Source organism: Diaphorina citri, unplaced genomic scaffold, assembly GCF_000475195.1.
Source record: "Diaphorina citri unplaced genomic scaffold, Diaci psyllid genome assembly version 1.1 scaffold1482, whole genome shotgun sequence".
Classification (NCBI taxonomy): domain Eukaryota; kingdom Metazoa; phylum Arthropoda; class Insecta; order Hemiptera; family Psyllidae; genus Diaphorina; species Diaphorina citri.
In genome coordinates this window covers 3,506-16,711 of record NW_007378908.1, presented here as the reverse complement: position 1 = coordinate 16,711, position 13,206 = coordinate 3,506, and the positions used below count along the sequence as shown (strand labels likewise).

The following is a 13,206-nucleotide window of genomic DNA, read 5'->3' as shown; positions in this document are numbered from 1 at the left end:
AGATTAGATTAGTCCATGGGTAACAACTGACCATTAGAAGTATTGGGGAGTCGTAGAGTCAGCCAATAATAGACAGTCAATAGCTATTAAACAAAACACATGAATAAATCAAACCCAAATACCTAGTTCTGTAACTCTTTAGAAACACATAGTCCCGTGGCCAATTGGGACCGGGATCATAAGATTGGTGATGTGTTTGTTGCGTCTTTCAGCAAAAGCATTGTGCTTGAGATCTACTCGGAACCGTGGCCAATTGGGACCGGGATCATAAGATTGGTGATGTGTTTGTTGCGTCTTTCAGCAAAAGCATTGTGCTTGAGATCTACTCGGAGTTTATCAACAACTTTTCTGCCGCCATGGATGTTGCCCGAGGAGAAAGCAAGAAGAAACCCGCCTTGGCTGAATTCTTCAAGGTAAGTGTGACAACAGTCAGGAGGACGATAAAGATAAAATTTACAAAACTCAGTCTCTTGATATATCCCAATTTTCTCCCCATACGAAAATATAGTGGAAGCAAAGAAAATATAAGAGAATGTCTAGGTACTTGAAACCTATATAAACAAGACTATAACAGGCCTCACCAGATGTAAGCAATCTTCTGCCCCATTCCCTCCACTAAATCTTAGATCTGCTCTCAAAAGTTTATTTATTTTTCTCTCTCCCTCTTCCTTCGTTTCCTTTGCTTGATTTTTCTCTTTCCTCCCTTATCTTCTAAATCTATCTCCTTTTTTCATTCTTCGTCTTCAGTTTCTTCTTTTACTTCTCTGCTATTATATGTTCATAAAACTTATTGCTTTAATGTGTGTTTCGTTTCTAGCAATTTTTTTGTGAATAGGAAAACTTTCTTTATTTTCTAGGCAGAGAGCTTCGCCCCTTATTTTTTCCTCGAATTCTTTCTCTTTCCCTCTTTTCTTTCCTCATGTCCTGTAGGATTTTCACAAATATTTTATTTTTTATAACAACTCTGTTTACTGGAATCCTCAACCCCATGCTGGAAATACTAAAGCTATACATATGTATGTATAGGCGCTCCATTTTCTCTTTCCCTCTTTTCTTTCCTCATGTCCTGTAGGATTTTCACAAATATTTTATTTTTTATAACAACTCTGTTTACTGGAATCCTGAACCCCATGCTGGAAATACTAAAGCTATACATATGTATGTATAGGCGCTCCACGCGATGGCGAATATTTTGACGAAAGTTTTTCAGGAATGTTTTCGTGTGAACATCTCTCGGTTTCTCCCTTCCAACAGCCGAAACATTTATGTTCCCCACAGGAACAAAAGATTTTGGCTTACGAATCCCGAATCTGCACAATTTATTTCATCTTTCATCACTATCGTCATTGGTGCCATGTCACATCTTCACCGACAAACGATTTGTATCATTAAATTCTGTACTCGGCGCTCCATATCCATGACATACAGGCACATGTAGTATAGCTCTGAATAGACCTTTTTCGGACTTTAGAAAAAACGAGAAGAGAGGAAATAATGTTATTTATTGACCTTACTCCATTAGTCAAATGAAATCTCTACGTTTTTATACAGCCGTTTTTCTTCTCAATTTTCTCTGCTAAAAGTATTTGTTCGAAGTTTTTTTTAAAGAGATTTACAGTTCCAGAAAAATGGCCTTTAAGAAGATATTCGCATTATCTTTAGAAAAAACGAGAAGAGAGGAAATAATGTTATTTATTGACCTTACTCCATTAGTCAAATGAAATCTCTACGTTTTTATACAGCCTTTTTTCTTCTCAATTTTCTCTGCTAAAAGTATTTGTTCGAAGTTTTTTTTTAAGAGATTTACAATTCCAGAAAAATGGCCTTTAAGAAGATATTCGCATTAAGGTGACAAAGGAGGACTCATCGACACTTTCAATATCATCACTTCTCTCGTCGTAATTTCCTCATTGTTGAGACTTCATGTTTTATGAGATTCACTTGGCTAGAGATAAATCAAATCACGGCTCCATTCAGGAAACTGTCGTCTATCGATTTTCCAAACATAGACTTTATTTACATCACATAGCACTGAAAATGTATACGTATGCTTACCAGCTGAAATTTTGTTGATATTTCTGCAGTGTGTGTGTATTTTTTTTTGCCATACCATTTATGTCTTCATCTGCATGTAAACAAAACATTTCTCTCCTATCAAAGTACTCATAAATACTACAGAAACCCTTTTCTCTCCCCTCCTTGGTTCTATATGTTTTCTACCCCGTACACATGTGTCTGTTGCAGAGATATACCAACTCGTAGTTGTATCTGATGTTTCAACATTTAAAATACGACCGGTCACACGGGAAAGTGCGGATAGGTAGGAACTCATTTTTCTTCTTTTTGCAGAAGTTTTCTGAGGAATTTATTATTTAAGTCCTTTGGCTAGGAAGTTTTTTTTTTCCCCTAAACAAAAAAGAATGACAATATAAAATAAATTTAGAAATGACTTCTGACAGAATTTATGTCTAGTAGATTTGCTTCACATGGGCATCTAAAATCCTGTGCTTTCTTTAAAAGAAAATTTTGGGAAAGTCCTTTGGATGTGTCGAAAGCGGATAGGTACTTCCCTATTTTCCTCTCATTGATGGATGGATAGTACCGTACAAAAGAAAATGATGCTATCCGTGCTCAAGAAAGTTAACATCTTGTAAAAAATGGAAGCAAAAGAAGATCCAGACAAAACATACTACGAACTGGAATGGATAGGTGGAAGCAAAAGAAGATCCAGACAAAACATACTACGAACTGGAATGGATAGGTAGGAAGGCAGGAACTCATTTTTCTTCTTTTTGCAGACGTTTTCTGAGGAATTTATTATTTAAGTCCTTTGGCTAGGGATAGGTAGGAACTCATTTTTCTTCTTTTTGCAGAAGTTTTCTGAGGAATTTATTATTTAAGTCCTTTGGCTAGGAAGTTTTTTTTTTTCCTAAAAAAAAAGAATGACTACTCTCTGACTTACAGTTGAGAAGTTGCGGGTTCGATACTCCCCTGTGTCAACAAATTTCCCTTTTATTACATTTTTTTTTACTTTCCATTTCTTTTCAAATACCTACGTATTCTGCAAATGTAATAGAAAGTCGTGTGATGTTCACACCAGATTTTTTTCCTAAAAAAAAGAATGACAATATAAAATAAATTTAGAAATGACTTCTGACTGAATGTATGTCTAGTAGATTTGCTTCATATGGACATCTAAAATCCTGTGCTTTCTTTAAAAGAAAATTTTGGGAAAGTCCTTTGGATGTGTCGAAAGCGGATAGGTACTTTCCTATTTTCCTCTCATTGATGGATGGATAGTACCGTACAAAAGAAAATGATGCTATCCGTTTTTTTTCTACTTCATTTAGTGAATTTCCTCTCTTTGCCCTGTGCTTCTTCTTATTCCTCTCTACTTCTCACTATTGTTCTCAATTGTTCTTTGCTTTTGTTTTCATTTGTGTAAACATCTTACGTAATTTTTCTTCCAAGACGGATAACTTACAGTTTTGTATCGCGTGCACTGTGCGAACCTGCACACTACATTAACTTTTAGTTGCTTTTCTTCAAATGAATCTTGTATCCACGGGGTAGGGGCTGGAGGGTTGGAGGGTCTTTCATAAATATTTTATTGTTTTCTGTTCTATAAAAGCACTGGTGGAAGCGAGATATTGTGGTTACAGTTTTGTATCGCGTGCACTGTGCGAACCTGCACACTACATTAACTTTTAGTTGCTTTTCTTCAAATGAATCTTGTATCCACGGAGTAGGGGCTAGAGGGTTGGAGAGTCTTTCATAAATATTTTATTGTTTTCTGTTCTATAAAAGCATTGGTGGAAGCGAGATATTGTGGGAGGTGTAGAGGTGTTGGGGTTGCTTTAATAATTGAAAAAGTATCACTCGGTACTGTGGAGGTAATCAAGCATTCAAGAGAGGAAAACTACATGAATGCCAGGGATTTAATAGACCATGTTTTTTCATCATGCTTAGTTGCTAAGTACAAAAAATTTCATTCATTTATAATATTTATAGCATAGTACAACAGACTCAAGTTATGCTTGGGTCGTATCTACTTAGAGGTGTATGCCAAGCACCTCTTTGCACAGAGGTACCTAGATATCATAAGTTATGAACTCATAAGAGGGTACAATAAACTGTCTCTACTGATGCACGTTGCAAAAGTTTCATAATTCCCTATCCTGCGCTTTCCCTTTTCGTCTATTGTCTGCAATTTTCATCTACGCTATATTTATCTTGGTTTTCTCGCTTTCTGTTTCAGTCTCGTCAGAACTCTTCCATGGATCGCCTGTCTTTCTTTGGTCTCATGGTGAAACCTGTGCAGAGATTTCCTCAGTTCATTCTCTTCCTTCAGGTAAGTAGACAACATAGAGTACTATTCTAAGGCCACAGGCACTCACTATCGGGTAGACCTGACGACAGGTACACCTGATCACGTATATCTGATAGTGAGTTGCTGGACTAATATTTTCTCTTGAGTTTTATATGTCTGTTCTTGGTTAAAATAGGAGGCCAATAAAATCGTAAAAGTAGAACTATAAAGTCCTATTTAATCACCTTTAGGATCCAAGAAACCAGATGGGTATTAAACCCCGGTAACACTGGACCCCTAATTCCCACCCTAAGGCCACACACTACCAGGTAGACCTGACAGGTACACCTGATCAGTTCACCTGATAAATTATACCTGTTACCTGATGAGTACACGCACTATCAGGTAGACCTGACAGGTACACTTGATCAGTTCACCTGATAAAGTATAACTGATGAACACACACACTATACCTGACAGTTACGGCTAAAAAGATCCGCCTGTCAGGTCTACCTGATAGTGTGTGGCTAACCTATAACCCGACTTCTGTTTTCTCTCCAGGACCTCCTGAACCACACGGGCCATGGTCATCCAGACCGAATGTCCCTCCAGCCTAATCATCTTATTATTACTATTATCAGCTGCTATGGTTGTTCTATAAATTCTTATTGGAAGCATTATCCAGATCATAAAGTTCGCTATATACATATTTGACTACTTCTGTTTCTGCTCTTGTATTGTTGCTTCCATGATAATTCCTGATGCTAACTATTTTGCATAATGCTTCAATGAACGCTTTTCCATCTTTTTTCCTCGTGATAATTGAATTCGTTATCTTTGAACATTCTTCTCTCTCTCCCCCCCCTCTCTCTCTCTCCCTCTCCCTCCCTTCGAGTAGCTGTTGGAAACAAGTACCTATTATCTCTATCCAGTTCTCCTCTTCCTCTCCCAATATTTTTCTTTAATTCTATTCAGTCTTATTTCTTCATATAACTCCTCTATCTTCTTTCATTTAGCACCCTTTTCCTCTTCCTCGGATCTTTCTTTAACTTACCCTTTTATCTCTGTTTGATGTACTATTCAAAATTATTCATTTGTTTGTTATCCTCCTTTATGCATTGAGTAAATAATTTAGATTGAGCTGCTGTTGAACTCTCTAACTATGTTCACTCTTCCGTTAGTTCAGTTGTATTTGCTTCATTATATCGTCTCAATAGATCTCTTGTGTTTGAATCTAGTAAGACACTGTTACTTTACATAAAATGAACCCTTAGAGGACCATCAGTTTGGGAGGTGTAGAGGTGTTGGGGTTGCTTTAATAATTGAAAAAGTATCACTCGGTACTGTGGAGGTAATCAAGCATTCAAGAGAGGAAAACTACATGAATGCCAGGGATTTAATAGACCATGTTTTTTCATCATGCTTAGTTGCTAAGTACAAAAAATTTCATTCATCTGTAATATTTATAGCATAGTACAACAGACTCAAGTTATGCTTAGTTCGTATCTACTTAGAGGTGTATGCCAAGCAAGCACCTCTTTGCACAGAGGTACCTAGATATCATAAGTTATGAACTCATAAGAGGGTGCAATAAACTGTCTCCACTGATGCACGTTGCAAAAGTTCCATAATTCCCTATCCTGGGCTTCCCCTTTTCGTCTATTGCCTGCATTTTTCATCTACGCTATATTTATCTTGGTTTTCTCGCTTTCTGTTTCAGTCTCGTCAGAACTCTTCCATGGATCGCCTGTCTTTCTTTGGTCTCATGGTGAAACCTGTGCAGAGATTTCCTCAGTTCATTCTCTTCCTTCAGGTAAGTAGACAACATAGAGTACTATTCTAAAGCCACAGGCACTCACTATCGGGTAGACCTTACGACAGGTACACCTGATCAGGTATACCTGATAGTGAGTTGCTGGACTAATATTTTCTCTTGAGTTTTATATGTCTGTTCTTGGTTAAAATAGGAGGCCAATAAAATCGTAAAAGTAGAACTATAAAGTCCTATTTAATCACCTTTAGGATCCAAGAAACCAGATGGGTATTAAACCCCGGTAACACTGGACCCCTAATTCCCACCCTAAGATTTCCTCAGTTCATTCTCTTCCTTCAGGTAAGTAGACAACATAGAGTACTATTCTAAGGCCACAGGCACTCACTATCGGGTAGACCTGACGACAGGTACACCTGATCACGTATATCTGATAGTGAGTTGCTGGACTAATATTTTCTCTTGAGTTTTATATGTCTGTTCTTGGTTAAAATAGGAGGGCAATAAAATCGTAAAAGTAGAACTATAAAGTCCTATTCAATCCAAGAAACCAGATGGGTACTAAACCCCGATAACACTGGACCCCTAACTCCCACCCTAAGGCCAGCCACACACTACCAGGTAGACCTGACAGGTACACCTGATCAGTTCACCTGATAAATTATACCAGGTATAACAGGTCCTGTTACCTGATGAGTACACACACTATCAGGTAGACCTGACAGGTACACTTGATCAGTTCACCTGATAAGGTATAACTGATGAACACACACACTATACCTGACAGTTACGGCTGAAAAGATCCGCCTGTCAGGTCTACCTGATAGTGTGTGGCTAACCTATAACCCGACTTCTGTTTTCTCTCCAGGACCTCCTGAACCACACGGGCCATGGTCATCCAGACCGAATGTCCCTCCAGCTAGCTCTCACCCAGTTGGAATCTCTGGCAGAGCTACTGAACGAGCGAAAACGAGAGGCAGAACAAACCCAGGCATTCAAAGATATCCTCAAGTCAATCTCAGGCAAACTCAGCACACGCCCTCTGGCGGATGTACATCGCGTTCTGTTGAGACAAGATGACGTCACTCAGCTGGTAAGTGCCTTGGTAGCTCGGTCGTCTGGTAAGCTGGAGGGCGCAGGTTTGAATTTTAGCGGAGACGTATAATTTTACCATCTTACTTCTCAGCACACGCCCTCTGGCGGATGTACATCGCGTTCTGTTGAGACAAGATGACGTCACTCAGCTGGTAAGTGCCTTGGTAGCTCGGTCTGGAGGGCGCAGGTTTGAATTCCAGCGGAGACATATAATTTTACCATCTTACTTCAGGTTTACACATAATTATGTGACTGACTCTATGTTGCTCGTTCTGTTGAGACAAGATGACGTCACTCAGCTGGTAAGTGCCTTGGTAGCTCGGTCGTCTAGTAAGCTGGAGGGCGCAGGTTTGAATTTTAGCGGAGACGTATAATTTTACCATCTTACTTTGTAGCTTATTATACGAGTTTTAACTATCAAATTAACAATAATGATATCTTATTTGCATTATAGCTGTATGTACCTTTGTCATTAGTGCTGATATGCACACGTGTCGCCTACAGAAATCTCTTTACTCGGAAGTTAAAGAAATGCTTTGAAGTTTCTTCCCAGAAATGAAGGCTTCTAATATGTTTGTGTTGTATATCTGCGAATAACGCTATGAAATGTAATGTTCTGTGTTTTACAGGCAAACTAAAAATGATGATAGATTGAAACATTCGAAACTCATTGTTGATACATTCCTCTGAATTATATCGTGTGGAACTTTCCATTTTATCCATTCTTAATTTATTTATATCATTGTTATCAGTAGTAGGTATTACTGGCAGTAGCTAATCATCTTATTATTACTATTATCAGCTGCTATGGTTGTTCTATAAATTCTTATTGGAAGCATTATCCAGATCATAAAGTTCGCTATATACATATTTGACTACTTCTGTTTCTGCTCTTGTATTGTTGCTTCCATGATAATTCCTGATGCTAACTATTTTGCATAATGCTTCAATGAACGCTTTTCCATCTTTTTTCCTCGTGATAATTGAATTCGTTATCTTTGAACATTCTTCTCTCTCTCCCCCCCCTCTCTCTCTCTCCCTCTCCCTCCCTTCGAGTAGCTGTTGGAAACAAGTACCTATTATCTCTATCCAGTTCTCCTCTTCCTCTCCCAATATTTTTCTTTAATTCTATTCAGTCTTATTTCTTCATATAACTCCTCTATCTTCTTTCATTTAGCTCCCTTTTCCTCTTCCTCGGATCTTTCTTTAACTTACCCTTTTACGTTGTTGTTCTTTATTGTGCCTATAATTCCCCTAATTGATACTATTGTCTAAGCCTCCATCAGTTGTGTTGTAGTTATTTGTTCATTTATTTTGTTGATACTTCTGAAAATACATGACCCATCATTATAGGTATCTGGTCTATTATCTAACACTTGTCTCGTTCTTTCGTCCCTTGGAGTTTCTCCATTGAGCTCTTGGATCACAATAGGGATTGTTTTCTAAAATACTGTAACGTAACTACATATCGGCCATAGTGACTGAGTTACCTGTATTCTCAATGCGTAGGTCTATTTTAAACTTTATTATTTTTATTGTAAAATTATACCCTTGTAACTTGTAATACAAATAAGGAGTTGGAGGGCTCTATCAAAACTAGATACACTTTTGAACGGTTTTTTATGACTCCAATTTTCATATTTACATTATTTTTTATGTAAATAAAAATTCGAGGACAATTAACAGTAATGGCTAAAGTTTGAAGGCGCCATGTTGCGATGGCGAACTACTTTAACTGTAATAATATCGTTGATAATGCCATGTTTTAATTCCATGTTAGCATCCCTGGTTGTTGTTCTTTATTGTGCCTATGATTCCCCTAATTGATACTATTGTCTAGGCCTCCATCGGTTGTGTTGTAGTTATTTGTTCATTTGTTGATACTTCTGAAAATACATGACCCATCATTATAGGTATCTTGTCTATTATCTAACACTTGTCTCGTTCTTTCGTCCCTTGGAGTTTCTCCATTGAGCTCTTGGATCACAATAGGGATTGTTTTCTAAAATACTGTAACGTAACTACATATCGGCCATAGTGACTGAGTTACCTGTATTCTCAATGCGTAGGTCTATTTTAAACTTTATTATTTTTATTGTAAAATTATACCCTTGTAACTTGTAATACAAATAAGGAGTTGGAGGGCTCTATCAAAACTAGATACACTTTTGAACGGTTTTTTATGACTCCAATTTTCATATTTACATTATTTTTTATGTAAATAAAAATTCGAGGACAATTAACAGTAATGGCTAAAGTTTGAAGGCGCCATGTTGCGATGGCGAATATTTTGACGAAAGTTTTTCAGGAATGTTTTCGTGTGAACATCTCTCGGTTTCTCCCTTCCAACAGCCGAAACATTTTTGTTCCCCACAGGAACAAAAGATTTTGGCGCACGAATCCCGAATATGTACAATTTATTTCATCTTTCATCACTATCGTCATTTGTGCCATGTCACATCTTCACTGACAAACGATTTGTATCATTAAATTTTGTACTTTAGAAAATTGAAAAAGTAATTAGAGGAAACTTTTGTTTCTTTTTTTACGACCTCTTAAATTTGGATTGGAAACTTTCTTATTAACACGGCAACTTTCATGAGGCTATTTTCACTCGCCAATTCGAATCAAGTGGAAGGCAACATACCTACTTGTAGGGATTAGGCATGTTATCATGGTGGTTTCTAAAGGACCTCTGTAGGCAGGGGATATTCTGGTAAATAGGCCCTTATCCTTTAGTTATTTTAGGTTATTACGTTGTTATTACCAAACTCTTACAAATATATACCTACCCACGAAGATATACGCCTGCCTTAGTAGGTAAATCTAATTATGGGTTTCTAAAGGACCTCTGTAGGCAGGGGATATTCTGGTAAATAGGCCCTTATCCTTTAGTTATTTTAGGTTATTACGTTGTTATTACTAAACTCTTACAAATATATACCTACCCACGAAGATATACGCCTGCCTTAGTAGGTAAATCTAATTATATCAGACAGTAAATGGGAGAGAAGTACGTAAATTATTATAACACGAAGAGATAAAAGGAAGCGCAAAAATGATTCATGCAGTTCAATTAACTAAAGCCGTCTCTATGGCTACGAATGTGTTAAAGTAGGTAGGTACTTTAAGGTAATTTATTTTGTTATTAGTATTGTTCTTTTATTTTTATGATCAAACCTTATCGGAGAGCCAAAGGAGGGGAGGGATATATAAGGAGAATAAAGTTATTAGTATTGTTCTTTTATTTTTATGATCAAACCTTATCGGAGAGCCAAAGGAGGGGAGGGATATATAAGGAGAATAAAGAGAGAGCGGGAGGGGATATTCTGTTCAATCTAACTTCCTCTTCTCCTACCTATGGGAAGAAAGGAAGAAGAGAAAGTGGGAGAGAGAGAATGAATAATGACTTCCTTACGAGACTTAATTACGGAAACTGGCAGAGGATTAAATAAAAACAAAGTTATCATTTTCTTAAGAAAAAAAGAAAGAAAAGGAAAAGATAGCATACAAGAAAATGGAGAAGAAGAAGGAGGAAAAGCTTCGTTCGTACTAACCTACGCAGGAGAGAAACGGTAGAGGTGTAGGTAGGTTGGTAGATAGATATGTACGGGGTCGGTAGGTACACAATTAGGAAGAGAAATAGGTGTACAGGTAGGTTCAAATAGGTAAGAAATAATGAGAGAGGAGAAGATGGGTATCTTGGTGGATGGGTAGGTAATGACTTTCTGTTGAGTGTAGGTAAGTAGGTTTTTTCAGTCACTTGAAAAACTCCATTTCCAAGTTATATATATAATTAGCCAATTAAGTAGGTACTAACCGGTTTGGACCGATTGCAATACTTTCTCATTACCTTGTATAGGTTCCCTATACGTAAGGGTAATAGAAAGTTTCAACATTGAGTTATACTCGTCCCGAGAGTTCATTATTTTAGAGAAAACTCAGGAACACCATAAATGAGTATACTTACATGAGCACGGTACTCGTCCCGAGAGTTCATTATTTTAGAGAAAACTCAGGAACACCATAAATGAGTATACTTACATGAGCACGAAGCAAGTAGATATACATACAAGATGTTGTTAACAAGGGGGCTGTAGAAATACTACTCGTCCCGAGAGTTCATTATTTTAGAGAAAACTCAGGAACACCATAAATGAGTATACTTACATGAGCACGAAGCAAGTAGATATATATACAAGATGTTGTAAACAAGGGGGCTGTAGAAATACTATTATTGATTTATTTAATATTTCTCTTTTCCTGATAGGAAATAATGAAATGTAAATATTTCTGTCACCACCAGGATATGAACCAAGCGGGTCACGTGGCTAAGTACAAACCCAGAAGACTGCTCCTCCTCAACGACCTCCTGGTGTGCGTTAGTGTGAACGAGGCTTCCAGACTGACTCTCAAGTGGAGCTGCCCTATCAGTGATGTTCAGGTGAGAGATCGTGTGTGTAAGTACTGTAGTTCTGGGTCTTACTTCCAGACTGACTCTCAAGTGGAGCTGCCCTATCAGTGATGTTCAGGTGAGAGATCGTGTGTGTACGGCCTTTTAGTCAAGTACTGTATGTAGTTCTGGGTCTTAGCTAATTGAAATTTAAATTTTGTCAGACTATCGAGGACCTTGGGACTCTTGAGTTAACAATAAATTGGTCTGGGTATTTTTCAAGCCCTCGTGCTTTGGGTGGGGGCACTCCATTTCAAATTTTGGACATAAAGAACAATTTGAATCAAAAACCAATAATAACAACCATAAATTCCAGACTGACTCTCAAGTGGAGCTGCCCTATCAGTGATGTTCAGGTGAGAGATCGTGTGTGTACGGCCTTTTTTAATTGTGTGTCTGTCTGCGCTCACGCAAAAGCCAACATTCATTTCAACATTGAGTTATACTCGTCCCGAGAGTTCATTATTTTAGAAAAAACTCAGGAACACCATAAATGAGTATACTTACATGAGCACGAAGCAAGCAGATATACATACAAGATGTTGTTAACAAGGGGGCTGTAGAAATAATATTATTGATTTATTTAATATTTCTGTTTTCCTGATAGGAAATAATGAAATGTAAATATTTCTGTCACCACCAGGATATGAACCAAGCGGGTCACGTGGCTAAGTACAAACCCAGAAGACTGCTCCTCCTCAACGACCTCCTGGTGTGCGTTAGTGTGAACGAGGCTTCCAGACTGACTCTCAAGTGGAGCTGCCCTATCAGTGATGTTCAGGTGAGAGATCGTGTGTGTACGGCCTTTTAGTCAAGTACTGTATGTAGTTCTGGGTCTTAGCTAATTGAAATTTAAATTTTGTCAGACTATCGAGGACCTTGGGACTCTTGAGTTAACAATAAATTGGTCTGGGTATTTTTCAAGCCCTCGTGCTTTGGGTGGGGGCACTCCATTTCAAATTTTGGACATAAAGAACAATTTGAATCAAAAACCAATAATAACAACCATAAAAAAAAGTAATTAGAGGAAACTTTTGTTTCTTTTTTTACGACCTCTTAAATTTGGATTGGAAACTTTCTTATTAACACGGCAACTTTCATGAGGCTATTTTCACTCGCTAATTCGAATCAAGTTGAAGGCAACATACCTACTTGTAGGGATTAGGCATGTTATCATGGTGGTTTCTAAAGGACCTCTGTAGGCAGGGGATATTCTGGTAAATAGGCCCTTATCCTTTAGTTATTTTAGGTTATTACGTTGTTATTACTAAACTCTTACAAATATATACCTACCCACGAAGATATACGCCTGCCTTAGTAGGTAAATCTAATTATATCAGACAGTAAGTGGGAGAGAAGTACGTAAATTATTATAACACGAAGAGATAAAAGGAAGCGCAAAAATGATTCATGCAGTTCAATTAACTAAAGCCGTCTCTATGGCTACGAATGTGTTAAAGTAGGTAGGTACTTTAAGGTAATTTATTTTGTTATTAGTATTGTTCTTTTATTTTTATGATCAAACCTTATCGGAGAGCCAAAGGAGGGGAGGGATATATAAGGAGAATAAAGAGAGAG

General features: G+C 37.6%; 1 protein-coding gene across 1 annotated transcript; it reads left to right on the top strand.

Annotated features, from left to right (window-relative positions):
- Positions 1-246: 246 nt before the first annotated feature.
- Positions 247-12,409, top strand: LOC103516076 (rho guanine nucleotide exchange factor 10; the record flags this gene model as incomplete). The annotated part of the gene is made up of 5 exons (XM_017446906.2): positions 247-413; positions 4,259-4,351; positions 6,949-7,173; positions 11,482-11,619; positions 12,236-12,409. Coding segments are annotated over exons 1-5 (687 nt in total), but the record flags the coding sequence as incomplete, so codon positions are not given.
- Between the last annotated feature and the right edge of the window lie 797 nt (positions 12,410-13,206).